Below are 27,021 nucleotides of genomic sequence, written 5' to 3'. Positions count from 1 at the left end.
ACATCTGTTCAGAGAGAAGTGACACAGAAAGAACCTCTTCACAAAACCATCCAAAATGCGCTTCCTTTGTCTTCACGGCGCAGGTACCAACGCCGAAGTAAGCAAAGCATCTTCCCTGCTGGCGGGCATCTCTGGCTTATCTCCGCTTCCCCGCCATCCAAATCTAACCGTTGGACACAAAAAACAATAGATCTTCGAGATCCAATCCGGTACTTGAAACAACAGTCCAATTCGCCAGGCCATGATTGCCAATCTAACTTGTATCGCAATCAGGTGGCATCTCCTACGACCTCGCTAAATATGGCCATACATTCAAATACTACAATGGCTGCATGGAAGCCGAAGTTGAGCCTCGTACATCATCCCCCCACGCCCTCCACACCAAAGACAAGATTCGGAGTATATTTGGAGACATGTGATGGCTAGCTAACACTTTGAATAGAGCTAAAGGGCCTCTTTAATGGCCCCTTTTACAACCATTATCCTCGTGACCGGGCACCGGGCGAATATCTCGCCCCCGCAATGAAACACGTCTACGATATCATCGAGCGTGAGGGTCCTTTCGACGCCGTCATGGGATTCTCACAAGGTGCTGCCCTGGCATGCGCCATGATTGTACACCATGCAAAGACGCACCAAGAGCCTCTATTCAAGGTCGCCGTGTTTATCTGCGGTGCTGCACCGTTTGACAGCACGGGGAATGAGGTCATCCCTGACACTTCGGCTGAGGGCGAGTATCCGGTCAAGATCCCCACGGCGAATATTGTGGGAAAGCAGGATGAGCTGTATCCGTCTAGCATTCATTTGTCCAGGCTGTGTGAGCCGAGCAAAATGAGTTTCCATGATCACGGGTCGAAGCATATGGTGCCGTTTGATGTGGAGAATACTAATGCTATGGTGGCTGCTATTGAGGCTGCGGTTCAGAAGGCTTTGAAGGGAGAGTAAACGTGGGTGGCATATTCGATTACGAGCGATGAATAGATGGTTACTAGATTTCGTCATTTCATGCATCCTGATCTATTATGTATTCGAGCTAATTGTATGTTCAATCCTGCTTTATCGGCGCATCCCGTTTCTTTCCCGAGATGATCCCCAACAGCATAACCGCAATTCTCCATATAACGATGCCAAGGAAAATGCTGTATGTGATTCTAGCACCTATAGATGGTGCAGCAGGCACGGATCTGCCATCACCAAGTCATAATCCGGCGGCCGACTGACCCTCCTCCGGAGGAATAGCCTTCTGAAGGAACCTTGTCAAATCTTCGATCTCCTCGGGATCGGCAGAGTGGCCGAGATCACTGCCCAAGTATAAGCAAGCCATTTCAGCAAAAATGAAAGCGAATGGAACACTCACGAGTAAGAATGGAACTCGACATCCTGGACACCCAACTCCTGAACCATCTTGGCCGACTGCTTACCGAAATCAAACTTGACCACCTCGTCCTCCTCGCCATGTGCGATGAAGAAGGGCGTCTGCTTGTTCGGCCAGTTTTTGGGGATGAAGTTCTTGATCCGGTCATGCAGCAACAAATAGCAGGAAAGACCGAAGACACCACCCAGCTTCTCCGTGCTCGTGAGACCCGCAAACAAGGACATCGCTCCACCTTGCGAGAAGCCTCCGAGGACAATGCGGGAGGGCTTGATACCCTTGTCGATCTGCTCCTTGATGAGGGAGTTGAAATATTCACGGGAACGGAGGACGCCCGGTTCGTCCTGGTGGCGGATGGCTTCTTCGAAATCCAACTATACAGCCATTAATCTCTTTACCCCGGGATTATAGATGTGGATGCACCACTCACGTCACGACCCAGCTTGGAGATGTCGTACCATCCCGGCATGGACATTCCAAAGTTCTATTACCCGTCAACTCAGTCCAGTATTCCCAAAGTCCCGTAGGTGACAGCCACCGCATACCACTGTGATAGGGATCATAGGGGCATTCGGGAAGATGAAGGCGACTTCATCGAACATGCCGCGGCGGCGCCAGTTCTGGGCGAGAGCCATCCTATTTCGATTCAGTTATTTCATGTCTCGTTTCGAAGGAGTAACGTCCGTCATTTGTGGAACATCATAGTCTCGGTGTACGTACCATCCAGCACCACTGTTGACAGGATAACGTTAGCCAGTTGTAAATCATTCAGAGGGCCGTATGCTAGGGACCAACCTGTCGCCCAAACCGTGGGCCATGATCACCGTCGCGGTGTGCTTCTTCAGCGCCGGAACAATAAAGGGGGCGCGTTGTGTAGCCATTTTGAAGTTATCACCCTTGGTTAGATGAGACACTGACACAAAGGTCCGTGTTTAAAGGATGGAAACAGTGGAAGAGAGCCATGGATTATGCCGAGCGGACGGCCTCTCCCCGCGATTCTGCCGAGGATGTTGGCCTACCGCCTGCGGAGATTGGCTGCTTATCGATGATGGAATTGTTGATTACGAACAGCTTATTGACGGCGGCTACTGGCGGATAGAGCTGTTTTGTGTTGACTATACACAGGGTTTTCGCTATATTGGCATTGTTGTTATGAAGAGTGTTCACAGGTGGATGGTAACATGATGTACTGTGTAGTGCTACTGAGTTTCCAATAGTGAGTAGACAGGGTTAGTATAAATTTATATTTTTGTAGTACTTGAAGTGATCAGACAACACCATGATGGTCATCTATGATATTTATTTGAATACTCAAAGCCAACGGTGTCCGTTTGCTTAGAAACCATCTAGCCAATAGCTGATACACTGGGTTTTATCAGGTCTTCGTGGTACAAAAATGATCATTCAAGGGTAACTACTAACAATTATCAACCTCCAAGTAACTGATTTGTACTACTACTAGTATCCTAAATTTATGCAACAAGACGGCAATGACTAACAAGAATAACCTGTTTCAATCACATACAAATCCAATAGCTACCAACAGTATGTTACTTCTATATTCCAAAAAGAGGGCTTTTGATTGATTCTCGCTAATTACAATGGGTATTCATGAATCATAAAAAGTATGCTGCACTTCCATCCTCAACAAGACGAGTTTGGAATCCGAGAATGTATAGCCAAGGGCGGATTGAGAAGTACTAGTGACCACAATACATGGCTCCAACTTTCTATACACAAATGATGAGCCCGAGCACATACCAGGGATATGCCGTCACAGGATGTAATAGAAGACATTGGATTGTCGGCGAGGGACATCCAAAAGTCCGAATAAACAATGTTATTCTGGTAGGCCCTGAGCCCTAGAAGAATAAACATGAGAAGGCAAAGCGAGTGCGAGCCAAGGCTATCCTCTGGTGTACCGAGCCGCCTAATGCAACATAGGCGATTGTTCATTGGACTACTCTTACAACAGAGCCATTCCACCAACAACTGCAGCGCCCAGCATACCCCATGCAGCAGTCTCCAAAGCAACAGCACCGCCAGTGGAGGTAGATGTGCTTGAGCTGCCCGAAGAGGTGCTAGAAGAGGAGCTGCTCTGTGCTTCTCCAGAGGCAGTGGATTCATTGGCGTTGCGTTCGGCCGCAGCTCCAGTAAAAGCCACAGCAGTCACACCGGTGTTGTTCGAGCAGGAGGACGGTTCTTCGTAGGAGACGGTGGAGGAGAACTGAATGTCGGCGCACTGGGCGATATTAGCATCTACACACACGTAATGATTGACAGGGCAACATACAGCGTAAAGACCTCCGGTGGGATCACCATTGCTCTGGACCTGGACAGTTGCGTTCATTCCATCGGTGATGTTGGTGCCAAGGATGGATTCATCAAACTTGATGTGCGGAAGGCAGAAAGCACCCAATCCCTGGATTTCAAAGGTCTGATGAAGAGTAATGTTGTAGTTGGTTCCGGGATCGGAACCCAGTGCCAGGAGAACCTCGACAGCAGTCTGGGAATGACCCATGGACAATGCGACGGGAAAAGAACCGGCGGAAATCGAGACCTGCGTACGGTTGCTGGACTGGGCAGCTCCGCCGCAGGGGAATTGGGTCATCTGCTCTTCAGATCCATCACGGCTGGTAGGATACTTGAGCTCGAAGTGGGCGGCGACCAAGGGCGCAAGAGACGCAAGGTAGAGGATAGGGAGCTTCATGGTGTTGAAAGTCGAGGGATCTGCGGTTTGAAGAGCGAAAGTGACGTGGGAAAGATATTACACAGGGATCCTCGATAGTTTTATAGTTATGCAAGACATGCTCTGAGCGGGTAAGAGCTGATTATAATGAAATCCTACGGCAGGACCGGGATTGCACAGGGTTTAGCGAGATAATTACAGGATGAGCGAGTATTATTCCCGAAGAAGAGACCAAAGCCGATGGATCTGATACTAGTCACTACTTAGTAACATGAATCTTGGATATTGTTTTGTGCCAGTGAGAAGTTGGAGCTCTAGGGACCCTGCAGTGAGTCCTCGCAGCACTAGGGCTGATTGGGTTAGGAAATGTGCTCATTTCTTCTCAAGACTGGCAAATCCGGTGAAGTTCCCCGGTTCAAGTCCGCCATGTGGGGGATTGCCAAGCCTGTCCATTGTGCCTGAGCCCAGGTCTATACCCTCGGATATAAGAGTTGGGGGACTATCTTGTGAATTAATGTGGTTATACGGTGTCAACTTACTAGTAGATGGTTTCAGTGTCAGTTTGAGGGCACTAGATAACCAAGGAACGGAATGGTACCCCGCTCATCTTTCTAGGCACATCTTACTTCCTCCACTGAGTCACATTAAAATAATTCATCTGTCCAACAGTTACTTCGCGGGAACTTGGCTGTGTCGACTCTACAAGAGGAATTTCATGATTCTAGACCAAAGTAATCTGGCGAGTTTGATATGAAGAAAACCGTTGCGCTCTATAACTATGAGTAATAATGCGTTTCAATACCATACACTCATTTTAGGAAAGCACTATGTTGATACTGTGAGAATTGGAAGGAGAGACACCAGCAGCTTCCCAAATAAATAAATGAATGAGAGAAACAGACGGACAGCATCAAATGCGGAAGTCACCTGCTGTCTGTCGATGCAGTCCAGAACAACTGATGGCGGGAAGCACCCGCCTCATACAACAGTGTTGTCCGTGCTACCTTTACGTGCCATTGCCACAGTGCATATCAAATAGTCTTACAGAAATCTACTTAAACTTCAGCAATTCCCAGCAATTACTCAGTATGTTATTCTTCGATTTTTTGAAGCGATTCTACTACGCGGCAGTTAGCTCGCCCACCCCGAGGAAGAGGGATGACGCCATCAGAATAGGACTGCTTGGAGCATCCTCCATAGCGTGAGTCGATGAAGCACTGACTTGCAGGCTATTTGATTTATGTCTGCTCTAGTCCCCTGGCCATAATGTTACCCGCCTTGTCGCACCCGGAAGTTATCGTGGCAGCGGTCGCTGCTCGAGATCCCGAGCGCGCCCGTCAGTACGCCGAGAAGTACAGCATTCCGATCGTCCATGATACTTATCAAGGTGAGATTCTCCACAACTGGCTTGAACTTGACGGAGCATGAATGGGTCTTAATGCACGTGTCAGAACTTCTGAGCGATCCAACCATCGACGCAGTCTATATTGCTCTGCCGAATTCCCTACACTTTGAGTGGGCCCTGCGTTCCATACAAGCAAGGAAGCATGTTCTTCTTGAGAAGCCGTCCTGTTCGAATGCCGATGAGGCAAGGTCACTCTTTAGACATCCATTAGTGACTGCGCCGAATGCCCCGGTCCTTCTTGAAGCTTTCCACTATCAATTTCACCCAGCCTGGCAGGCTTTTCTCTACCAGATTGATCACCTTCCCTGGGGCGCGACTGTAGAGCATGTCTATTCCCAGCAGTATCTTCCCAAAGGGTATTTGGAAATGGACGACATCCGCTTCCACTATGGCTTGTCAGGTGGCTGTCTCATGGACCTAGCAACGTATCCTCTCTCCTGTGTGCGGCAGGTGCTGGGTAGAGGGGAGCATCTCAATTGCATTGAAGCACTGCATCGCCCCTTGCCTGTTGCATCAGACGGATATCAGCCGGAGCCGCAGATTGACGCGGCAATAAAAGCTACCTACGCTACAGACAGTGATAAGACCGCAGAAATCAGGGGTGATCTGTTATTTGGAGGAGGGTTTTCGTTTCTTCCGGCGGCATGGTCTCATTCCCTGCCGTCGTTCAGATGGCCCAAGACTGAAGCAAGAACAGGAGAGATACTGCTTAATGAACAAAACGATGAAGTGCGCCACTTTGTCAGAAGGAAAGTAACGTTGTGGAATCACCTCATTCCGACGGTCTACCACCGGATCGATATCTGCGATACACATACTCTCCGCCGAGGGGAAGAGGTTGTGAAGACGTGGGATGTAATGGAGTATGCCAAAGCATACAACTGGCCAGCGGGCGATGTGCGAGCGCAGACCTATCAGGAATGGTGGACGACCTGGCGCTGCCAACTAGTGGAGTTTGTCAATCGGATCAAGGGTCGTGCGGGCTCCGGGGTGTGGATCGACGGTGAGGAGAGCATTGCGCAGATGGAGGCGATCGACGATACGTACGCTCAGGCGGGATTGCTGACACGGCCGACCAGTGCTTTTGAGGTGGCAATTGATAGAGATCCGGGGACCAATAGTCTGAGGCCTGCGTATTACTACAAAATGTCGATAGAAAGTAAGTAGTTAGTATCTTTACGGATGGGTTTTCAACTTGAATAGCATCGACAGTTATCTTAAAGACATCGCAGCGTATCAATTGCCATTCGCGGTTAGTGGCATGGATCCTGCCCGCGCCGTCCGTGTGGTCCCGTCCGCACCAATAGGAGGGGGACAACCTACAGCCGATCACGCCACGCGTGAGGCCAATAGTCCACTGTAACCTGCAAAGCCTACAAGGATTATGTACTTGGTATTCCCATGCATGTTATGCCCCTCGACCAAAACCATGGTATTATGCCGACACAGTCCAAAACCTCCCCAGACATTATCTCTATGTACTGAAGTCTAAGCTAATCACACACCGTCGACTGTAATGGTATCAAGGCAAAAGAAGCGACACAGAGCAGAGAGTCAAGAGACCAATAAGCGGGAGGTGGTATCTGAAAACAACCAAAAAGCCAATAGTGCACATGCGTGTCACTCGCTATCCTAGATATATGAAATGAATGCAATGCAATGCAATGCAACGCCAGACCAGCACCGAACACCCGAACCGAGAACACCGTGCGAAATGAAAGTCGTTATGTTCGAGGAACCCGAAATGAATATGTATGTACGCATGTATATGGGTAGGACTAATGTTCATGCTCGTTCCACTGGATGAAGCGTCCCACGGCAAGCTCGCCCAGGAAGGCACCGGCTAGGACGGAGCAGAAGTATCCGATGTTCATGGTCATGACGGCCAACATCCTGTGATTGTTATATTAGTATGTGTTATATATTTGTGGAGGGGGGTTAGGGAAACATACAGTAGGTAAGAAACACCGGTGATGACCAGAAAGAGCAGCGCGCGAGGGAGATCTGTGCTGAATCGCCAAGGGAGAGGTTCGCGGGCTGCTTTGTGGATGACTTTGACTTTCTCCTCGACACCTTGGGCCGTGATGAGACTGGCTTCTTTGGATTCGGGATCAGCGTCAATGCGACCTGCTTCGGTGGATTTCCCTGCGACGGCGATGTAGCGACGGTTGACGTGAGCGTCGAGCCAGCGGCGTTCCAGGAGGGCTTTGAAGGCGGCCAGACAGCGGGAGATGATGGCGAGGACGATGAGGAAGATGCAGGTGCCGGCGTAGGTGCCGCTGGAGGACGGGGTCCATTGGTTGGAGAAGAGGGGGGTATCGTGGGCGTTCATGAAGACCATTGACATTGACATAGACATAGAAGAAGAAGAGGATGAGGTGGACATGGGCATGGACATGGAGGTAGAGGTGCCCATAGACATGTCCATTGTGGACGACGCGGTGGAGGTAGCCATTGACATGCCGGACATGGTAGTGGAGGTGGTTCCCATGTCCATACCGGTCATTGAGCTCATGTCCATTGTTGGTAAGTCGTGATGTAGTGTGAGTGGAGTAGAGTAGGATTAGGGTGGTGTTTGGTATGGACGGTTCGGGTAGGAGGTATGAACTGGAATGTGGGAAAATGGATATACTTAAAGATGTCAAAGCACCAGCCCTATGTACAAGATACTTTATGTGACGGGATTGGGAAAAGGAAGAAGAAAAAAGAGGAATGAAATGTTAATGAAGACATAGAAAAGCGGGCCATGGCTGTCACATCCGGTGATTTTCCGCATCTTTAAAGGACCTTGAAACCTCGCGGACCCGCCAGGTAAGCGGCCGATGGCGCTAGAGCACATTTGGGCGGCATTTGAGCACATTTTGGCTGCGGGAGCCAATCAGCAGCTGCAGAGCTCAAGGCCCGTCCGAAAGCATGGCCGGATTAGCAGGTGGGGATTGAGCAGATTATTACTACTCACTGAGTCGCTTTGACTATGATTCCCTCTCATTTTCTCTCAATTATACTCAATATGACTGAATTACAGTAGATAGGCAGTATTGGCATCGGGTTCGATCTCGGGCCCTTAGTCGCTCGTTTTCGCCTAATTGTCATTCGCTTTCTCCTCTGTCGTTCCCCGCGAGATGTACATCGTGCATTTCTTCTACCATCATGCTTGAATACAATTTCTTTCATTTCTAGTATATACTGAGTTCTCTTTCTTTATACCCTAATCCGGATACTACTAGTCTACATACCTGCAAGATGGACATGTCCATGTCTGGCATGGGCCACATGTCCATGGGAGATGGCGTGCCTGGTCTGTTCTATCTGCAGAAGATGTACTGGGCTGTTGTAGGTAGTGCCATCGCTGCTGGAACGGTCATCAATATTCTGAATCGCTTTCTCGCCTACCAAAGGTAAGCTCCATTGCTTATCGAAGCAACGCATGCTCATTCCATCAGGCTAAAGGACTCGTCCTTGACTCCCTCCAAGCCCAAGTCTATCTTCTTCAGCACATATGCCACCTTAACAGCCATCGTGCGTGAGGCTAGCTATGCAACCTTGCCCCCGTTGTCAATCCGCGGCCACTCCTATCACTTTGCGCCGCTGGGCCCTGTGTCTATCATCCTGGCCAACCTTATCGTCGTGCTCGTCTTTTGTTTCTACAAGCTGGACACGGCCGACCAGTGGAAATGGGAAGATGTGGGCTACCGCACTGGGTTCATTGCCATTTGCCAGCTGCCGTTGATCTTCTTGTTGGCGGGCAGGCAAAACCTCATTGGCATGCTCGTAGGTATGAGCTATGAGCGTCTTAATTGGTTCCATCGGTGGATCGCGCGGACGCTGTGGTTGACCGCTACAATCCACATGTGCTTTTGGTTTCGTGATTGGGGCCGTTATAACTACATCGTCTACGAGCTGAAGAACTACACCCTGGCAACGAGAGGTTTCGCCGCATGGATTATTTTGACCTTCATTGTGATCACATCCGCTGCGCCGATTCGACGGCTCGGGTACGAGTTTTTTGTTTTACAGCATCTGGTGACCTTTGTTGGTTTCATCGTTGCCGTGTGGCTTCATGCACCGGCAGAAGTCAAAGTGTGGGTGTGGATTCCCATCGGTTTCCTTGTCTTTGATCGGGTGGCGCGCTACTTGTGGGCGACCTATGCGAACCTGTCGATTTTCCATCGTTCCAAGAGCCCGGCTCATGCTCTCTGGGCGAATCGGGCGACTTTCACCCCGTTGCCAGGCAATGTAACTCGTATAGCGATTGAGAATCCTGGAGTCGGGTGGAAGCCGGGTCAACATGTGTTTCTCACATGCCACTCCATTGTGCCTCTGCAGAGCCATCCCTTCACCATTGCGTCCATACCAGAAGACAACAAGATGGTGATGTACGTGCGCGCAGAAAAGGGCGGCACTCGACGCTTTTTCCGATATGCATCGAAGAACCACCAAGTGCTTGGGGATAGTGACCAGGTGGCTGTGAAGCAGGCACGTACAGTCTTCATCGAGGGACCGTATGGACAAATGCGGCCTCTGAAGCAATTTGACAGCGTGATCCTACTCGCCGGCGGCATGGGGGCGACATTCACCGTGCCTTGCCTGCGGGATATAGTCGCCAAGTGGAAGGCTGAAAGCACAGCGCGGCTTGCAGCAACCAAGCGGATCCGATTCGTCTGGGTGATCAAATCGCGCACGCAGCTGAGCTGGTTCGACCGCCAGTTGCAAGAGGTGCTTAGGGATGTTGAGGAAGTTCGGCTCGCCAATCCGGACGTTATTCGGGAAATCGAGATGAGCATCTACATTACTTGTGACGAGAAGCTAGAGCAGGCGCAGAACACGCTTTGCGCCCAGGAACAGTCGCTGTTCCAGCTACAGACAACCCTACCTGCAAACGAGAAATCCCTCGAAGCGGAGAAAGCAGCGACCGACGCTGTAGCCATCGAATCTGTGGAGCAGTCTGGCTGTCAACCAGACGGAACATGCTGCTGCACAGCACCCATCAAAGATGAAGATGCCATCGACGCTACAACCTGTACATGCTCCGGGCATGCCGCACCGCAGTCTACCAGCGAGCTTGCAACAGGATCAGACTCGAAGGCAATGCAGAACCCGCTGCCCAATCTTACCGTCCTGTCTGGTCGACCCCACGCGCGCCCGATCATCCGCAAGGTCCTCGAGAAAGCAGAGGGCGAGAGCGCGGTAGTGGTGTGTGGACCGAGGGGGTTATCCGACGACGTGCGACGCAGCGTAGTTTGTCTGAGCGATGAGCGAGCAGTACATAAGGGGACGGGGGCGCAGGGAATATACCTGCATGTTGAGCAATTTGGGTGGTAGTGCTGCATTGCAGCATACAAGTGATATTAAATAGCATATGTTTTAGATGATATGATACCCTAACCATTTTAACAATAATACCAATTATGCAAGATGTCTCTACAATTAAACCTGATTAAATAGAAACTTATACTGCACCACAAAAAGTCGGGCACCCAAACAGGCAACCAAAACACTTCCCCTACACCTCCCGCTCCAGTGAGTCAACCCATATGACGTAATCAGCCAGACCTCCGACCACCAACCACTCCAATTCTCCAGACCCCTGCCATATCAACATCACCAACCACAACCTTATTACCTACATACATACACCAAATCCAAACCCCTACAATCCAAAATGGTCTTCCGCTTCGTACGTCCATCCCCATCCCACCCCCAAACCTCCCCCCATCCCAACCCAACTAACCCCCTCCCCCCCCGGGGGGAATAAATAGGCCAAAACCCTCGACCCAATAACCCTCTTCCACGCCCCCAACCTGCCCTCCAGCAAATCCGCCTTATCCATCCTGCAACGCGCATCCACAACAGCCGCAAGCACGACAGGCACTCCGCGGGGCGAATTCCAGCTGGAGGTGAGCACAGCGCCGCCGACGAACGACCAGTTGCGGAATATTCTTGACTATGTATCGGGGAGTAACACGGGGAGTGGTGCTGGGATTGGCAAGGTGTATGGGGTGGGCGAGGTGGTGAGGGGGGCGAGGGATGCGGAGGATGCGGTTAAGAGGTTTAAGGCGGATCCTGAGGGGAGTTTTGTGAGACCTATTGTAAGTGTCAATTCCAATTCTTTCATTGTATGAATGGGGGGATGGCTTTGGGATTGGGAATGCTAATTGGTTGGTGTGCAGACAGTCGACTGGACGAAAGGACAGGCTGTGGTTGGGGATAATGAGTCGGAGATTCTCAAGATGGTGCAGGAGTTGGAGTGAAGGGATTGACTATTCTGATTCTAGTATACTGCAACTCATGCAGGTCTACAATAGCTGTATCATACACAACTCCTTTCTCTTAACCCTTCCCATTTCGTATCCGTTCCATTAAAAGTACTCGCTAAAACAATCCTCGAGATCCAGCTCGTGCCCGAATAGAACTCCCGTCATTCATGCAGCCTAAAACATCGTTCCGAATGATCCGTCCGTCGCGATCGGTTTGCGCGGTGAGCCGCGGCCTAGCCCGTCCATGGCCGGCTTGCGGTGTCTGGTGCTGTTAGCATAATTACACATACGCAGTTGATGGGAAAGCCTACCGGAATGTAAATCCAACAAATAATCCCTTGCTCATCTTATCATCACGCTCCGCCATCTCTTCCAGCGCGCGTTGCTTGTCATGAACCTCCTTATACTTGGCCATGTCCGCTTCGTTGGTAAAGTCGTCAAAGTAGCCCGCGTCTGTCTCCGAATCCAGCTCGGGCACAAACGGCGCACGCTGCTCGCGCAGATGGTTAAAGTCCACCTCGCTGAAGTAGTCGTGCGCGTGGATCTCCTGAATGTTCTTGAACCGCTTCTCCTTCGACGCCACCAGCTTGGTGATGAGGTCCCACGTGCGTCGCGACAGGAAGTAGTTCGGGTCTTCGTACACCGGCTTGCGGAGCACCTTTTGCCAGTTCTTCAGGTTCTGCCACGTCTCGTCCACCGTCGCGCCCGCAAACGGCGGGTATCCGGCGAGGGCCTCGAAAAGCATGCATCCCAAACTCCAGTAGTCGACCGTAAAATCATACTGCTCGCCCTTGAGCACTTCGGGTGCCATGTAGTCGGGCGACCCAACAATCGACTTGGCGTAGTTGACCTGGCGCTCTCGCAGCGACCGATATCCCTGGCGACGCTCTGCCACCGTGCGCTGTTCCATGGGGCGACCGAACGGCACCGGCGTGTTGCCAACCTCCTCGAGCTTCACCCGCATGGACTCAATCTTGCCCGGGTTCAGCATACCCGCGGCCAGGCCAAAGTCGGTCAGCTTGACGTGACCACTTGAGTCAATGAGAAAGTTTTCTGGCTTCAAATCGCGGTGAATGTATCCCAACGCATGCAACGCATCAATGCAGCTGAACATCTCTGCAATGTAGAACCGAGCATGACGATTATGCAAGACTCCGGTGTTGTTCAGCAGCGTGCGAAAGTCACCTCCCGGCACATACTCCATTGCCAGGTAGATCTGGTCGTCATCCTGGAACGCGTACAGCAGCTTGACCAACCAGTCGCTCTTGGCGGCCGTCAAAATATCGCGCTCAGTGAGAATATGACGGATCTCGTCCAACTTGAACAGTAACTTCTTGCTCATCACCTTGAGCGCGCACACCTCCCGTGTATCCTTCTTCTGCGCCAGATAGACCTGTCCATAACCTCCCTGGCCCACTTGAGTCAAGATCTGAAAGTCGTGCTGGCGGAGTCGAGTGCGGCGTTTGCGGAGGTGGGCCCGTTCCCGACCCAGATATTTCAGCAGAGCGGGCTCATACGTCTCCATCGGAGTGGCGGGGGGCTCGGGGTTGGAAGACCGGAACTGCGCATAGCGATTTTGGCGGTTGTGCACGTAGCTCAGTAAATCAAAGTAATGATCGAGGAAGTCTAAACAGTTAGCCAATCAATACACTGGAATTCCTGCAAAGGTATGGCACCTACAAAGCTGTGTCACATTTACCAATCGCTTAACTCTAGGATTCTGCAGCTTCTCCAACTCCTCCGGGGTCAACCCCCGCATGGGAACCTGACGACGCTGAATGCTCTCGAGATCTCGTTGCTGGTATGGCTCATGACGGGAGATGGCAGCAGCCGCGGGGTTCGGACCGAGGTCTTTGGTGAGACGGGTGGAGTTGGGAGGGGTGTTTTCTTTGTTGGCTTTGCGCGTGGGACTGCCTGGTGGCTGACGGATGACACTTTCGGTAAAGTCCTCGCCGGATCGGGGCGGCGCGAACATGGGGTGGTTGTAGTGGTTATAGGTGCCTTTGGTGGGCGAGGTGGGGTTCAGCTTGAGAGCTTTTTCGAACACGTTGGGCAGGTCGATTGCGCCGGGAGGCATGCGATTTTTGCTGGGACTCCCTTGAGGGGTTTGCACGGGGCTGGTGAAGCCACTTTCAGCGGGTGTGGAGGGGCGATCGAGAGCTTCATTTCCGGCACGAGTATGAAGGAGTGGCGGCGGGTTGGGGAGACGGAGGCCCGGGCGATCTGAGGTGTCGATATTGAGAGCCATGTTGGGCTCGGGAAGTGTGCTGGCGACCGTTCTCAACAGGTGGAGGTATGGACCAGCTCAAACACGGGCGTTCTTTAAACAACGACCGCGAGGTGGAAGAGGTCGTGGCGGGGAGATTTAAAAAGGAACGAGGGATAGGAAATTAAAGCACGAGTAGAGAGACTCGGACTCCCAAGCGAATGGAAAAAGAAATGGGATGGAAAACAAAACGGAAGATAAAAAAAAGCAAAGAAGGGGTGGAGAGACAGTAAAAAGCAATGAGGAAGAAGAGGAGACAGAAGATCAATGACTTTGTTCGGGCAGGAATGGAGAGAAGCAAGGACGATGACCCGACGGAGAACAAGTCAGTCAGGGGAGAAAGAGACGATGCCCGATGGATATGATTGGGAATGATGAAGAAGAGGGAGGAAGAAAGAGAAGAAGGAGAAAGAGGAGAAGTTGGTTGAATGAAGTAAGTAGGGGAGGAAGGGGAAAGAGAGGGGGGAAGGAAAGTGGAAGTTCAAGAAAGTGAATATTCTCTCTCAACTTTCTTACTGTTCTTTCTTTCTTTGCTTCCTTCCTTCCTTTCTTTCTTTCTCTCAACTCATCCACTTTTCCCCTTCTTCTCCCAGTTACAGTTTAACTTCAGCAAAGCAAAAGATGAGCCGCAGCTGAGAACCAGCCACTCTTGACTTAACAGACCAACGAGATGCCACCGATCCAACTCTGCGCCGCCCCTCTCTCTGCGACCATCGCAACGTTGCTGGGGTAACTCCCTTGTTCCGATCCCATCTGCTCTCCTAATGCTGGTGACGATGCCAGGGCCAGCCGCGAGTCAATCTCGTTCCTGACGCCCTTTCGGCTGGTGATTGGGGAACTCGTGAGGCTGAGGATGGAGTCATCTTCTCCCACCACCAGTCAGAGTGTCTCTGCACGTCATTTTCCCACTCAACTACCTTTAGACGAGGGAGGGGTGAGAAACTAGTGTGTCCAGCAATCTGGGTGAAACTAGTCGTTCCTTCTATATCTGGAACCTTGTTGGGCGAGATCGCTCCGATCCCATGGGGCAGATCTGAGTTGATCATTCTACGGAGGGAGGGAGGAGAATTGGTTGGTGGTGGTGGTGGTGATGCTAAATTTTATCCCCATCCATCGGGTGTATACAGACAGCTCTGACACTGACAGTCACACAGCATAGTGTTTCGGTCCAGACTACAACAATTCCATTCTTTTAAATTAAAGCAATTCAACATTGAAACAATACTAGTTACTAGCAAGTTGATTTAGAGAAGAGGGGTGCAATCCACACCGGCGTCATCGCGCCCTGGTTCTTGTTTACACTTCCCGTAAACACAACCAAGGAACCGCTCCCATAAGCAGTGGAACCTTTCTGTCGACCAAACCATGGTTCATCTCCCAGCCATCAACTAGACTATCTTTCAGTAATAAATAGCCCGGTTTAACAGCAAGGAATTTAATTCAACACAACCCAGGATATTTTCAATTACATCATCACTCAAACAGTCTTGGCCCGTTGTCCCGTCTACCACCATCACTCCAGTCAGCAACCAGGAGAGAAAAAAAAAAAAAAAAAAAAAAAAAAAAAAAGAGTTGAAATGATGAAAAGAAAAGGAATACTCACAAAAAAAGCCAACCCATACGACGGCGTCGTAAAAGTCACCTTACTTCCCTTGGGAAAATGAAACACATCCCCGGGAAAAGCCTCAACCTTTTGACCGGTCTCATCCGAGATCTCGAACTTGCCTTCCAGGATGATTTTCATCTCATCGAAGGTGTATTCGTACACGAGTGGGGTCCCTTTTTCCAGACGGTAGAAACCGGCCGAGATGGGTTTTTCGGGGTTGTAGCTGTCACTATACCATATTTAGTGTCTGATTGCCTCGCATACTAGTACACTCATTACTATGAGGTAGCATGCGAAGAAAAAAAAAAGATTATTGAAAGGAATAGGATGATGGGGTATGTATACCTTGAATCCACATCCCCCAAAAATGCATTCTCATTGGCAATGAGCGGAGGCTCATAGGTTTGTTGGGATCGAGGGTGGTGCTTGAATGCGACGGCCATGTTTGGTGTATAGGGGATTCGTAGTAGTCACAAATTGGATACTTGTATGAGAGTCTTTCTAATATTCCATTTCTTTAGATTTCACTGGGAGGTTTATTGGCTTTATACCAACTCCTCCCCAACATTATCCTTTGCTCATTTCTAATCTCATTACCTACAATGGAATACCTATACACTCGTGCGGAGCAATCCACTTCTTTTCTCCTCCTCCTCTTTGCTATTGCTGTCTGTTTGTTTGATTCTCTTCCCACGGATCCGACTCCCATAGTGGGGATAGATAGCACGCTTTCGACATCTCGTAGAAGACATAGAATAGTACAATCCCAGTAGGAGTTGGCGAACTGAGGGGTAGCCAGTTAGTAAGCAAGCAGAGAAGTTCAACTCGATGAGGGGAATTTGCTCAGTTCCGAAAAAAAAGGTTATCAGATAGGGAGGAGTAAACCGGGGTCACTGCCCTTGATAGTTACCGATAGAGAGAGAGACAAACAGGCATAGTATGTACGGAGTACTACTACTATCGACTATCCTAGGAAAGAACTAGAATTAGAATAGATAGGATACCACATCCGAAAAGGAACCATGACCTACCTAGTTAGTAAGATCAAGTAAGGCAAGACAAGGCATGGACATCCGACGCACAGCAGGGGAAGCAAGCAGACAAGCAGACAAGCAAGAACAGGATATTTTACCCCAGATGGGTTAGTACTTCCGACCACTCCTCGTGGATTTGATATGATATGATATGATACGATATCAAGGTTACTTAGTAAGTAGTACCTAGTTAACTAACTAACTAAATACTAGTCAGTAAGTAGTTATGGCCCCCCTCGCATAGTAACTATCCATCATCCCTCCCCTCTTCCCCTCAACTCCATGCTGACACCGTCTCACCCCAGCAAATCCTATACTTGGTACTTACTTCCACTTCAACCACAACATCCAACAACAGCCAGAACAAGCAAAGCAAAGCAACTGACCATACTCGTCATCTTCATCATCCATGACGAATTTCATCAATTTCCAATAATACTATATCCCAACTAGTCCAATCCACCTGACCATACCGTCATTTCTGTAGAGAAAGAAAAAAAACCAGCTCACATGCAGCGAGTGTCTGAGCCCCTCCCCCCTCCCCTCCTCTCCCCTTTCAGAGAATGATCATCCACCTGCCCAGTTCAGTAAAGCCGAACTTGCAAAGCCTATGCTATTCATCAGACAGTAAGCCAGTCAGTCAGTCGCTTTCTTCTCTCCATCTTCCTTTCCCACCTATCCACCCGGGGTTTCTTCCCCTATCAAGAGAGTGTATCTTCAAGCACCACCACCGGACTCTCCATACGGTAAGAAAAGAAAAGAAAAAGAAAAAGTAGGTTAGCTCATCCGCAGATTGACTTGCATAATTCCTACTAAAATCACTCTCCTATGCAAGGCAAAGCAAGATCCGAAATCAGACCACGACAGGAGAAGAAAAAGAGGAGAAAAAGAAAACCAACTAACTAACTAGCGAACTGACTGATTGACTGACTAACTAAGCAGAGTTAAAAAAAAACAACTAACTCAACCTTTCCCTTTCCTAAGCAAGTAAAAGCAAAAGCTGAACTAAGCCCGTAGTCCTGCGGGTTTTGGTGGGGATCGGCCGGTCTTTAAAACGCTGGCTTTTCCCACCTTTTGTCTTGCAGTCTTGATCCTTTCTTCTCTGGTAGTTGAAGAAGCAAGAAGCAAGAAAGCAAAAAGGAAAAAAGAAGGAAAGAAGGAAAGACTGGAAAACTCGACTGTCGACCAAGAAAAGCAAAGCACACCCGATCGAACAGCCCAAGCAGCAATAACAACTTACGGCCACCCAATGCAAATCTTCTTCCTCACGCAGAAACCCCTCAACTACTTCCTAGCAGCATAACCATCGTCCAACTCGCATATACGCCCCGACTGTTCATCTTGTAGACAGTTGTATACGATCGACCATTCTCAGAAACTGTCCCCTGCGACTGCCCGCCTACCATCGCCTGTCTGCCCCCATTCAGACCTATATTCGTCGAATCGCCAACCAGTCAATCTTAGTACTCATAGTACACTCCCCCTTGCGAATTACTATCGTCTGTCCCATGCGCCATTCAGTCTGCCAGTAATCTCGGTCGGAAAATCTTGCTCTTCCCTAGCGACACTCAAGACCATACACCGACGCGCCATAGCTCGACATTAATTGATTCCAAAAGAAAGCACCCCGGGACCTGACAAAACTTCCAGGTAGTCCCGTAAAGAATGTGACTATTTGCTACACTCATCGCAGAACGCCTTGCTGATTTCAAGCTCCAGTGTAAGACCCCGCGCGACAATACCCATTCAATCAAGCCAAAAAGCATATATTCTCCGTCGCGCCATCACCAAGCAATCATTGCACAGCCCTCGCAACCATGGCTACTACGGTGTCCATAACGAGTGATTTGGAGCCTTATCTGGCATCCCTCCGATCGTATCTGGCTAAGAATGAGCCCCCAGCTTCTCCAACAGAGGATCCAGCCGAAGATTCCGAGACGAATACCAGCTCGAGCAATTCCGACCAACAAACTCAGCGAGAGCAGCCATGTCGGAAAGGAAGCAAGAATAACGATCGTGCTGGCCGCACCCGCCCGGTGATGAAGATGCGCTCGTGTCGAACACACTAGCACTGGTCTCAACCGAGGAACACTATATGAATGAGCTGGTGTTCTCCACAAGTACGAATAGCAAAGCAGATTCAATGAAACAACAAGCAAAAGCTCACACATACCTTCCCATCCCCAATCCTGCATTACGTTGATCCAGTGCAATTTGCCCCGAACCGTCTTTTCGAATTCAATATTCTCCAACGGGGACATAGCCGAGCTCCGTCGCGAGTTCCCAATAGTAGCCTTAGAGGTCAACCATTCCTCCTGGATCGTCCTCCTCCATGGCTCCTTGGCGTAGGTACTACGGACCATCTGATCATTCGGTCTAAGGCTGGTGAGAGGTACTCTATCGTTCGCCGAATTCTCCATGACAGAGGTGATCCCACGCCCAGACGATCCCCGCAACCGTTGTTTCTCATCTTCGAAAGCATCCCTGCGTGCCCAGACTTCGCGGACTATCTCAATGCAGCGATCAATTGAGCCCAGCATGAGGCGGGTTTGAATAGATTCCCACCGGCTCAACACCCACTGACGATCATCCTCTTGCTCTGCTTCGGATCCTGCCGCCAACAGAGGGAACATCTGGATAATCAGGGTTCGAGAACTTGAAGGAACGGTAGCCAACAAAATCAGCACGCGCTTGGCAAGCTCAGAGGTCGGCTCTGAAGGCATCTCAGGTACCGCCTGGTGAAGGTATAACAATGTTGCCCAGCGATAAGCATGGGCTGTTTGAATACTATGCTGGACCTCGGAAGATGGGTCCTCTGGAGGCTCGAAGAATTGCGGTGGCTCCCACTGCTCAACAAGCCTCTTCAGCTCTATGGCTTGCGAAATAAGCGAGATGGAGTTGGATGTCGTCTTGCGAACACGCTGAACCAACCGAGCCACTTGATTTATCAGAGGGAATAGTGTCGTTGCACAACCCATCAGAGGATCAATTTCATGTACAGCGTGGCTTGGGAGTTGAAAGAAGGGAGCATTCACCTCCTGATCCCCCGATTCTTCACGAGAGGTCAAGCGAGCAATTACGTCCATATACAGCCACGTGTTGTAGAGGAAACGCACCCTGCTCAGGTTAATCCCACGCATTTCGCCTTGAGCACCGAGCCCCACCACTTGCGAGACCAGTGCTTTGGCACCTTTCAGATGCTGAATGCAGGTACGAGTGTGTTGGTCCCAGGTATCGGCAAACGCAAGCGCCAGGCTCGTCGCTAATGCTGCATCAACCCTCATGTTCCGTATGTCGTGCACCAAGTGGGTGATACTCTGGCGCATATGGTCCACACCGTGAACTCGCAAGGCCGGAAACTCTTTGCTTGAATGGAAGGCAGCAAGCGAAAACACAGCATGATACAGAGCTGGAGTCTCTTTAGCCAACGGCCAGATCAAAGTTCGCCACGGATTCTCATGGACACCGTCCTTTACAGACAATATCCCACACGTCACCCTATCAAATTGCAAAACCAGCATTTCTGGGCTTGCAATGCCGAGGTTGGGTTCTCTGCAGATGTTGAATAGTTCCTGGTGCGGAGCGATGGTCATGTCGGCGTTCTCCGGCCGCCCGGACTTCATGCTTCGGTCGGGCCTTCGTACTATCTCCTCGATATCCTCATCATCAACCTCCATTAATTCTTCGAAGCTAAAACCTTCTTCTGCATAGGAGTTGTTGCGCCCAAGGTCACGTTTGGGCTCGCGCCCATTCCCCGGCCTTTGGTCTACTGCAGCCAATGAGAAATCAGAAATCCAAGAAATCTGGTCTGAAGGCGAGATGTCTGTGAATGACGATGCGAGAATGTCTTCATTGAAGCTCACTGGCGTTAGCTGACCAATAAACTCATCTGGGTTGCTAAACGAATCCTTGTCGCTGAATGAACGCCTGTTCGTGCGTTTTGAAGGCGATGCATTCTTCGAGGGCAGGTCAGCAAAATCCATAAAAGACCCCGAGCCCATGCAAGGAAGGCTAGAGGCAGCTTTCTGTGACTTTGATGCCCTGGATTGGTTCTGTGGAATGGGGGATCCTGAATTTTCTGTACTTGGGTTCTCATTAGACTGATATTGGATAGCTACAGGAACGTCAGCAATACACCCTCAAGTGGAGATGGCCTGGGGCTGTTAGCATACCTTTCTTTGTATTTGCACTGCCATTCGTTCCCCCAACGAAACTCTTCTGCCCAAAGCCGTTGCGCCATTTGAATTTCTTTATGTATCCTTCACATGTCACGTTTCGCTTCCTACATTGAATACAACTTGGCTTCGTCTCGTCACATTTCAATCGCTTGTCCTTGCAAGTCTGGCAGCCTGGATAAGGTGAACAATAAGACGTCAGCGCGCTGCGACTTATGGAGCGTCTGTGCCCTTGTCACTCTGCTCATGCCTCTTGTGCTCTTATTTTAACACATCTGTCGCCATCCATGCCCATTGCGCTAAAACTAGTAGAAAAGTAATGATACCGTACCGTTACGGCTCTTGGTCTGCTTCGGCTTGCTACGATCTTTGGCAGCACCTCGCTGGCCTGCAGTCGAGTTCTTGGGGGAGACAGACGGGTTGGAATGCCCGGCAGCCGATGCGTAGGGACGCTGAACGTCTAGAATAGCAGATGGGGAAGGGATGTTGATGTCTTCCATATCGGAATCTGATGTGACGATGACATAAACTGATTCCAGATAGAACGTGTCATAAAAAGTATGAGGAGAAGGAAGACAGTTGTCCGAGGAAAAGGGAGGGGGTTCGCCTCGTCAACTAGGTGGTGGGAAGGGAAGAGGGGAGAGCAACCGAACAGCTTTCGTGGAGACTTCCAAAGCAGATAAGGCTGTCTTGACTGTCCGATGGCAGGGGAAACAGAAAAGATAGGGAAAGCCTGGATGTGCGATAGATAACTCAACGCCCCGAGACGGCCCCAGACGGTGAGGAGAGAGAGGGACCTCCAGGTGATAAGAGTTGCACTAGAGCAGCAGATTGCGGAGACAGCTGGTGCAAGTTGTGCGACGCGGATTCGTCGATCCGAGGTAGGAGCTCAGACAAGAGCCGGGTCTCCATTGGAAGCATGGCGATTGGAGCTAGAACACTCCCTTTCATGCAGGTTTCGATGATAATGGATGGAGGCGGGAGGGGAAGAGACAAACGCCACGGTTTGCGAGGACGAAATTGCCCGTGGACCAGTGAGTGCAATTTTTTATTTGAGATAAAAACACAAAGATGGCAGCAGTTGCTCAAGAAGGGGTTACTGAACACAGGGGACACCACAGACGATGTTGAAACAACGCTGCGAGGCGGGGATAGGATGACAGACGCCACCAGGGAGCAGGATGAAGTTGAGAGGGATCGGAGAGGTTCAGCCGGTGTGGGCGACAGCAGTTGATTGCAGTTGGTGGGTGGTGGAGGGAGGTAATCCCTGCGTTCCTATTCGACCGCCTCGCCTTGTCACCTGCCGGCTTATCCTCGACTTCACAGCCACCGAAGCACAAAGCAGAAGATACTACGATTGTACAGACATCTCCCAGTAGGCAACAGGCTCCAGACTTCACTCTACTACTTGACTTACCGTCCGTCTATCCTATCTAGGTCCCACACCAACCAAAACATCCATTCCTGGATAACGGTTGACCGCTCCACAATGGGTAGGACAAGCAATCAGCAGCACCGGACTTTCAATCACAACTCGTCTCAAAATCTGCCCATCTTCTAAGGCAGTGCCATCTGCAATGGAACGCTCCGATCAGCCTGGCGGAATTCCAAGGAGGGCATGTGGTCAGTCGACCCGACAGTCTGTCCGTTTGCCAGGAATACAACTACAATGCCATGGTCTAGACTTATTATACAAGGTTGTCGCCTGTTCCCAGATGTTAGACAATGTCTTCCGCCCTTGGATAGATCCACGAGTAAGAATCAAGCTGGTCTCCAGGATGACTGCTGGCCTCGTGTTTGTTCCAATCCCCGGGACATTCAACGTCACTCGAATGGCTCTCTCTCTGGTCGGCAACCGAATGCATCCCGGCGTTGTGTGCAAGGCCCAGTCGCACAGCTAGCATCAGGTGCAACACCTAAGCTTTCCCTGCTTTGGAGAAATAGCAATCCGGACGGGATAACGCCATGCTCGCAGTAAGTATTTGGAATTATGCGTGCCCAGGTGTGCGGAACGTGTTTCACGAGTATCCTTTGTACGCTCTTGACAATCTCGTCGTGTCAACATAAGGCTACATTGGGGTCCTTTGGCGTGGGGGCCAGCATAGGAGAACCTGGTTTGAAAAGTCGAGCTTTTGATGGGTTGATGTCACCTGGGTGTTGGTCCTTATTGACCGATTTCGGCATTGATCTGAAACCGAGAGCGGGAAGGAGGGAGGGAGAGATAAGGCGCCGGGAAGATGAGGGGATAATGGATCCCTACTCCGCACGCTATTTTGGACGGACACAGCGAACCCCTCGCAAGTGGGTCGTAGTAATCCCCCCAAGACATTGGTTTTGGGGGATCTCCAAGGCATCGATAAAGATGCCAGGTTGCCACTGAAGTCAATTTTATGCGGCATACGTGATGATGCCCAAAACTTAGGCACAATGCAGCCAATGCAGCGCAGCACTACGATAGGCAATTCCCCGCCTCCAACAACCCCACTTCCCAGGACCATGGAACCAACCATGAACGTATTCCAACAGCTTAACAGTTAATCTTACAACCATCCCATATATCGTCACCCACTTCACACATACAGGGTACCCCTAAACCACATAACCACTCTCACCACCATGCCTCCCCTACGAACCAAAGTCTTCATCAACGTCGACCTCGGCGAAGGCTACGGGAACTTCAAATGCGGCCCGGACGAAGAACTCATCCCCCTCATCGACCAGGCCAACGTAGCCTGTGGATTCCAGTACGCAGCAATTTCTCATAACCCCAAACAACTCACCCCAAACCTAACCCTCTCTTCTTTAATATAGTGCCGGTGACCCCCTAATAATGCAAGAAACCGTCTCCCTTTGCAAAAAGCACAACATATCGATCGGCGCCCACCCCGGCCTCCCCGACGTGCAAGGCTTCGGCCGACGCGAAATGAAGCTCAGCCCGGAAGAACACACCGCCAACATCATCTACCAAGTCGGGGCGTTACAAGGCTTCCTAGCACGCGAAAACATCCCCCTCCACCACGTCAAGCCACACGGCGTGCTCTACGGCATGATGTGTCGCGACCTGGAAGTCGCGCGGGCTGTCATAAGGGGAATACCAGCTGGGGTTCCGGTAGTAGGGCTAGGAGGAACATACATGGAGCAGGCGGCGAAGGAGCTGGGGGTGCCGTTCTGGGCGGAGCTGTTCGGAGATGTCAAGTACGGGCCGGATGGGATGCTGGTGATTGATCGGAAGAAGAAACCGTGGAAGATTGAGGATGTCAAGGCGCATGTAAGGCAGCAGGTGGAGGATTCGTCGGCCACGGCTGTTGATGGGTCGGTGGTGCAGATGGGGGTTAAGGATTATCCGGTTACCATTTGTTGTCATTCGGATTCGCCGGGGTGTTTGGAGATTGTGAAGGCGACGAGGGAGGTGGTTGACGAGTTTAATAGGGCGAATGGGTTTGCGTGATGGGCGGTGAAACGGGGGAAGTGATGGCATTTAGTGTTGAATAGAATGATTAGTTGGTGGGGGTGGATGCTCCATACTTAGTATTTCCTGGGGAGTAAGCTAATAGATCCTACCGCTCATCTTCAAAGCTTCGGTGAGATTATAGTACATTCACACAGTCATATCAACCTAATCACCCCTTGCAGATGATGACCTAAGCCTTCAATTCCTGACGAAGAGGACTTGCAGGTGAAAGATTCAAATCGATCTCACTATTCTACATGAAGTGTTGCCACAAGACTGCCGTTTTCACTATCCGATTCCGACTCCCACTGCCACGCACAAAGGCTGATACTGACTGGTTCTCCAAAGCACCATAACTAGCTGAACAATGCTTCAGTTCACTGCATTGGCTGTGCTAATTATCTTAGTGTCAACACACAGCATATATTACAATCGACTCCTAAGCATCGCATTCTCAGTCCCTTCATATGCCACCACCTCTCTCTGAGGATCCTCCGCTGTCTTCACCCCGAACCGCTTCCCAAGAACGACCATCTGAGCCACCGATAGTGTATTCTTGAACGACAGTGTATCATGATCGCGAAAGGCTCTCACGAAATCCTCCTGTACCCCACGCCACTCCAAGAACCCCAGAGCTCTGACATTAGCCTCTGTCACTAACTTCTCGAGGATCCTATACACCGGCCCATTCTTTCTGTACTTGGTCGGACCGACATAAGGTTGCTTGGTACGGTTATAGACCTCCTCGGTGACGAATGGCTTCATTGCCTCGCGCAGAATATGCTTCTCACGAAAGGTCTTTGTCGCAGAGCAGTATTTGATTTTCAGACTAGGGGGAATCCCGTTCACATATTCGGTGAGGTGATGGTCAAGGAAGGGCGGTCGCGACTCAATCTGGTACACCATGTCGATGTTGTCCCCGAGGTACCGGAGAATATAATTGGCCAATATACTTTTAGTCCACTGGTATTCTGATGAATGCAACGGATGCCACTTTGTAGCCACGTCTGCAAGGACCTTCTCACTAAAGCTTCTGGCAAATAACAGCTCAGGGCGATTGTGACTGTCTTTGTAGACCCACTTTTGGAAGCGTGGCTGGAATACTGCGTTGAATCTGGGAAACACGGAACTATCGTTGAGAGTTCGTGAAGCCTCCGCATCAGAAGGAGGGGGAAGTGCGCCTAGAAAGCCTTTGGCGATTAACGCATGGGCGACCTTCCGTGCCTCCGATAGCTCAGCCATGGTGTCTGATGAGGCCCATGAATGGTCTGGTTCCAGTATGTAACGCCATATGAAGTCTGCATAGCCAGCAAAGTGCTCGTCGGACCCTTCGCCGGTGAGCACGACTCTTTTGCCTGCTGCATGGGCGGCCTCTGCGAGGGCTAAACGGCCCATTCCATTCACGTCGCGTATGGGTGTCTCTGTATGCCACACTGTATCTTCTAGTCTGGAAGCAATGGCCTCTTCGTCCATAATGACTGGATGGAAATCCACTCCTAGCCATTCGGCCGTTCTGCGGGCGACATCTGGAAATGGTAAGTGGTTTGTGGAACCATGGAGGACCAGTGACAAGTACCTGATTCATCCAAGCCACTGGTCTTATCGAACTGGACCGTAAAACAGCTTAGGTTGGAGAGGTTTCCGCTTGCATCGTTTCCTAGGCTCTGGCCTTGTCGAATAATATGTGCCGTCATACCCGCAATGGCCGAAGAGTCCAGCCCTCCACTTAAGAATACGCCAACACCCACGTCAGCACGAAGTCGATGTTGCACTGATTCTAGTAGAAGCTCCCGGACTCTGGCCACTGTCTCTTCTTCTGAGTGTGGGTAGGCATGATGCTGTGTAGGACTAAGTTAGTATTTATTCAGCATCTCGCGCGAATGGCTTGCTCACTTTATCGGGGTAGTCAAGATCCCAGTAGGATTTCACCCGAGGAGTATTGAAGTCTTGGCTAACGAGGTACTGGCCAGGACCGACCTGGTTGCATGATCAGTGATCCATGGTACGAAGAAGTCGTACTGATTTCGTCACTCACTCGGCTCACGTCTTTGAAGTACATCTGGGGCCCATACAGCCAGCCCTTCTCCCGCAAATTGGCGACATTCCATTCAGGACTCCATCCGAAAGACAGAAAACATTTCATCTCAGTGGCAACCACTAGTCGGCCATCTATTACCGTATAGTAGAGGGACTTGATTCCATATCGGTCTCTGGCAGCAATGAACAGCTGTCGCCTGGCATCATATAGGACTAGAGCGAACTCGCCCCGTAAATGCGAGAGGAACGACTCTCCGTAATGTTTGTAAAGTGCAATGACAATTTCGCAATCGCTTTTACTTTTGAAGTCATATTCGCCCGGTAGTTCAGCCTTGATACGGTCATAGTCGTAAAGCTCACCGTTTACAACGGCATGAACATTGTCTTCACTGTCGTGGAATGGCTGGTTTCCGGCGGGACTCAGGTCGATAATTGAAAGTCGGACGTGTCCAAGCCCTATAATTCTCCATGTCAATTTATAGCATACCACTTCTCAAGGCGTTATATCTTCTTACCAACTCGACAGTCCGAGCTAAGCCATTGCCCTCGAGCGTCAGGTCCTCGGTGTCTGATCAGGTCCAGACTGTCGTTGACCTTCTGTTCCAAATCTGCAGTGCTTGTAAACTCGTCATGCTGCCAGTCAGACCTCCCATGGAGGGCAAGAAAAGCTGTGAGTCCACACATGGCTAGCTTCCAGTATTCGGTATGTAGGGGCTAGAGGTACGGCTC

The 27,021-nt window shown here is 50.4% G+C and overlaps 13 protein-coding genes across 13 annotated transcripts; 6 read left to right on the top strand and 7 right to left on the bottom strand.

Moving 5' to 3' along the window:
* Positions 1–55: 55 nt before the first annotated feature.
* Positions 56–945, top strand: AKAW2_61140A (uncharacterized protein; the record flags this gene model as incomplete). The annotated part of the gene is made up of 4 exons (XM_041693343.1): positions 56–97; positions 191–209; positions 274–354; positions 443–945. 4 exons carry the CDS (start codon positions 56–58, stop codon positions 943–945), a joined length of 645 nt encoding a protein of 214 aa, XP_041546638.1.
* A 408-nt stretch (positions 946–1,353) lies between these two features.
* On the bottom strand, positions 1,354–2,253 carry AKAW2_61139S (palmitoyl-(protein) hydrolase; the record flags this gene model as incomplete). The annotated part of the gene is made up of 5 exons (XM_041693342.1): positions 1,354–1,746; positions 1,803–1,856; positions 1,918–2,008; positions 2,093–2,104; positions 2,168–2,253. 5 exons carry the CDS (start codon positions 2,251–2,253, stop codon positions 1,354–1,356), a joined length of 636 nt encoding a protein of 211 aa, XP_041546637.1.
* Positions 2,254–3,338: 1,085 nt separating this feature from the next.
* AKAW2_61138S (putative GPI anchored protein) lies at positions 3,339–4,082 on the bottom strand (the record flags this gene model as incomplete). Its single annotated transcript, XM_041693341.1, has 2 exons — positions 3,339–3,614; positions 3,666–4,082. The coding sequence occupies 2 exons, from the start codon at positions 4,080–4,082 to the stop codon at positions 3,339–3,341; spliced, it is 693 nt and encodes a 230-aa protein (XP_041546636.1).
* An 866-nt stretch (positions 4,083–4,948) lies between these two features.
* Positions 4,949–6,633, top strand: AKAW2_61137A (Gfo/Idh/MocA family protein; the record flags this gene model as incomplete). Its single annotated transcript, XM_041693340.1, has 3 exons — positions 4,949–5,262; positions 5,315–5,448; positions 5,513–6,633. 3 exons carry the CDS (start codon positions 4,949–4,951, stop codon positions 6,631–6,633), a joined length of 1,569 nt encoding a protein of 522 aa, XP_041546635.1.
* A 611-nt stretch (positions 6,634–7,244) lies between these two features.
* AKAW2_61136S (copper transporter family protein) lies at positions 7,245–7,987 on the bottom strand (the record flags this gene model as incomplete). Its single annotated transcript, XM_041693339.1, has 2 exons — positions 7,245–7,359; positions 7,419–7,987. 2 exons carry the CDS (start codon positions 7,985–7,987, stop codon positions 7,245–7,247), a joined length of 684 nt encoding a protein of 227 aa, XP_041546634.1.
* Positions 7,988–8,709: 722 nt separating this feature from the next.
* Positions 8,710–10,788, top strand: AKAW2_61135A (ferric reductase family protein; the record flags this gene model as incomplete). Its single annotated transcript, XM_041693338.1, has 2 exons — positions 8,710–8,864; positions 8,910–10,788. The coding sequence occupies 2 exons, from the start codon at positions 8,710–8,712 to the stop codon at positions 10,786–10,788; spliced, it is 2,034 nt and encodes a 677-aa protein (XP_041546633.1).
* A 340-nt stretch (positions 10,789–11,128) lies between these two features.
* Positions 11,129–11,717, top strand: AKAW2_61134A (uncharacterized protein; the record flags this gene model as incomplete). The annotated part of the gene is made up of 3 exons (XM_041693337.1): positions 11,129–11,143; positions 11,226–11,555; positions 11,637–11,717. The coding sequence occupies 3 exons, from the start codon at positions 11,129–11,131 to the stop codon at positions 11,715–11,717; spliced, it is 426 nt and encodes a 141-aa protein (XP_041546632.1).
* A 180-nt stretch (positions 11,718–11,897) lies between these two features.
* AKAW2_61133S (serine/threonine-protein kinase) lies at positions 11,898–13,971 on the bottom strand (the record flags this gene model as incomplete). The annotated part of the gene is made up of 3 exons (XM_041693336.1): positions 11,898–11,985; positions 12,035–13,349; positions 13,404–13,971. 3 exons carry the CDS (start codon positions 13,969–13,971, stop codon positions 11,898–11,900), a joined length of 1,971 nt encoding a protein of 656 aa, XP_041546631.1.
* A 1,495-nt stretch (positions 13,972–15,466) lies between these two features.
* Positions 15,467–16,038, bottom strand: AKAW2_61132S (cupin domain-containing protein; the record flags this gene model as incomplete). Its single annotated transcript, XM_041693335.1, has 3 exons — positions 15,467–15,493; positions 15,593–15,824; positions 15,941–16,038. 3 exons carry the CDS (start codon positions 16,036–16,038, stop codon positions 15,467–15,469), a joined length of 357 nt encoding a protein of 118 aa, XP_041546630.1.
* Positions 16,039–18,446: 2,408 nt separating this feature from the next.
* On the top strand, positions 18,447–18,698 carry AKAW2_61131A (uncharacterized protein; the record flags this gene model as incomplete). The annotated part of the gene is made up of 1 exon (XM_041693333.1): positions 18,447–18,698. The coding sequence occupies one exon, from the start codon at positions 18,447–18,449 to the stop codon at positions 18,696–18,698; it is 252 nt and encodes an 83-aa protein (XP_041546629.1).
* An 8-nt stretch (positions 18,699–18,706) lies between these two features.
* AKAW2_61130S (Zn(II)2Cys6 transcription factor) lies at positions 18,707–21,304 on the bottom strand (the record flags this gene model as incomplete). The annotated part of the gene is made up of 4 exons (XM_041693332.1): positions 18,707–18,720; positions 18,803–20,743; positions 20,802–20,978; positions 21,136–21,304. The coding sequence occupies 4 exons, from the start codon at positions 21,302–21,304 to the stop codon at positions 18,707–18,709; spliced, it is 2,301 nt and encodes a 766-aa protein (XP_041546628.1).
* A 2,116-nt stretch (positions 21,305–23,420) lies between these two features.
* Positions 23,421–24,252, top strand: AKAW2_61129A (LamB/YcsF family protein; the record flags this gene model as incomplete). Its single annotated transcript, XM_041693331.1, has 2 exons — positions 23,421–23,548; positions 23,616–24,252. 2 exons carry the CDS (start codon positions 23,421–23,423, stop codon positions 24,250–24,252), a joined length of 765 nt encoding a protein of 254 aa, XP_041546627.1.
* A 429-nt stretch (positions 24,253–24,681) lies between these two features.
* Positions 24,682–26,976, bottom strand: AKAW2_61128S (asparagine synthetase B family protein; the record flags this gene model as incomplete). Its single annotated transcript, XM_041693330.1, has 5 exons — positions 24,682–25,781; positions 25,832–26,093; positions 26,149–26,232; positions 26,291–26,748; positions 26,808–26,976. The coding sequence occupies 5 exons, from the start codon at positions 26,974–26,976 to the stop codon at positions 24,682–24,684; spliced, it is 2,073 nt and encodes a 690-aa protein (XP_041546626.1).
* Positions 26,977–27,021: the final 45 nt, after the last annotated feature.

This window comes from Aspergillus luchuensis, chromosome 6 (genome assembly GCF_016861625.1).
Source record: "Aspergillus luchuensis IFO 4308 DNA, chromosome 6, nearly complete sequence".
In the NCBI taxonomy this organism is placed as follows: domain Eukaryota; kingdom Fungi; phylum Ascomycota; class Eurotiomycetes; order Eurotiales; family Aspergillaceae; genus Aspergillus; species Aspergillus luchuensis.
Note: the sequence above shows the minus strand (reverse complement) of the source record. Positions and strands in the feature narration are given on the sequence as shown.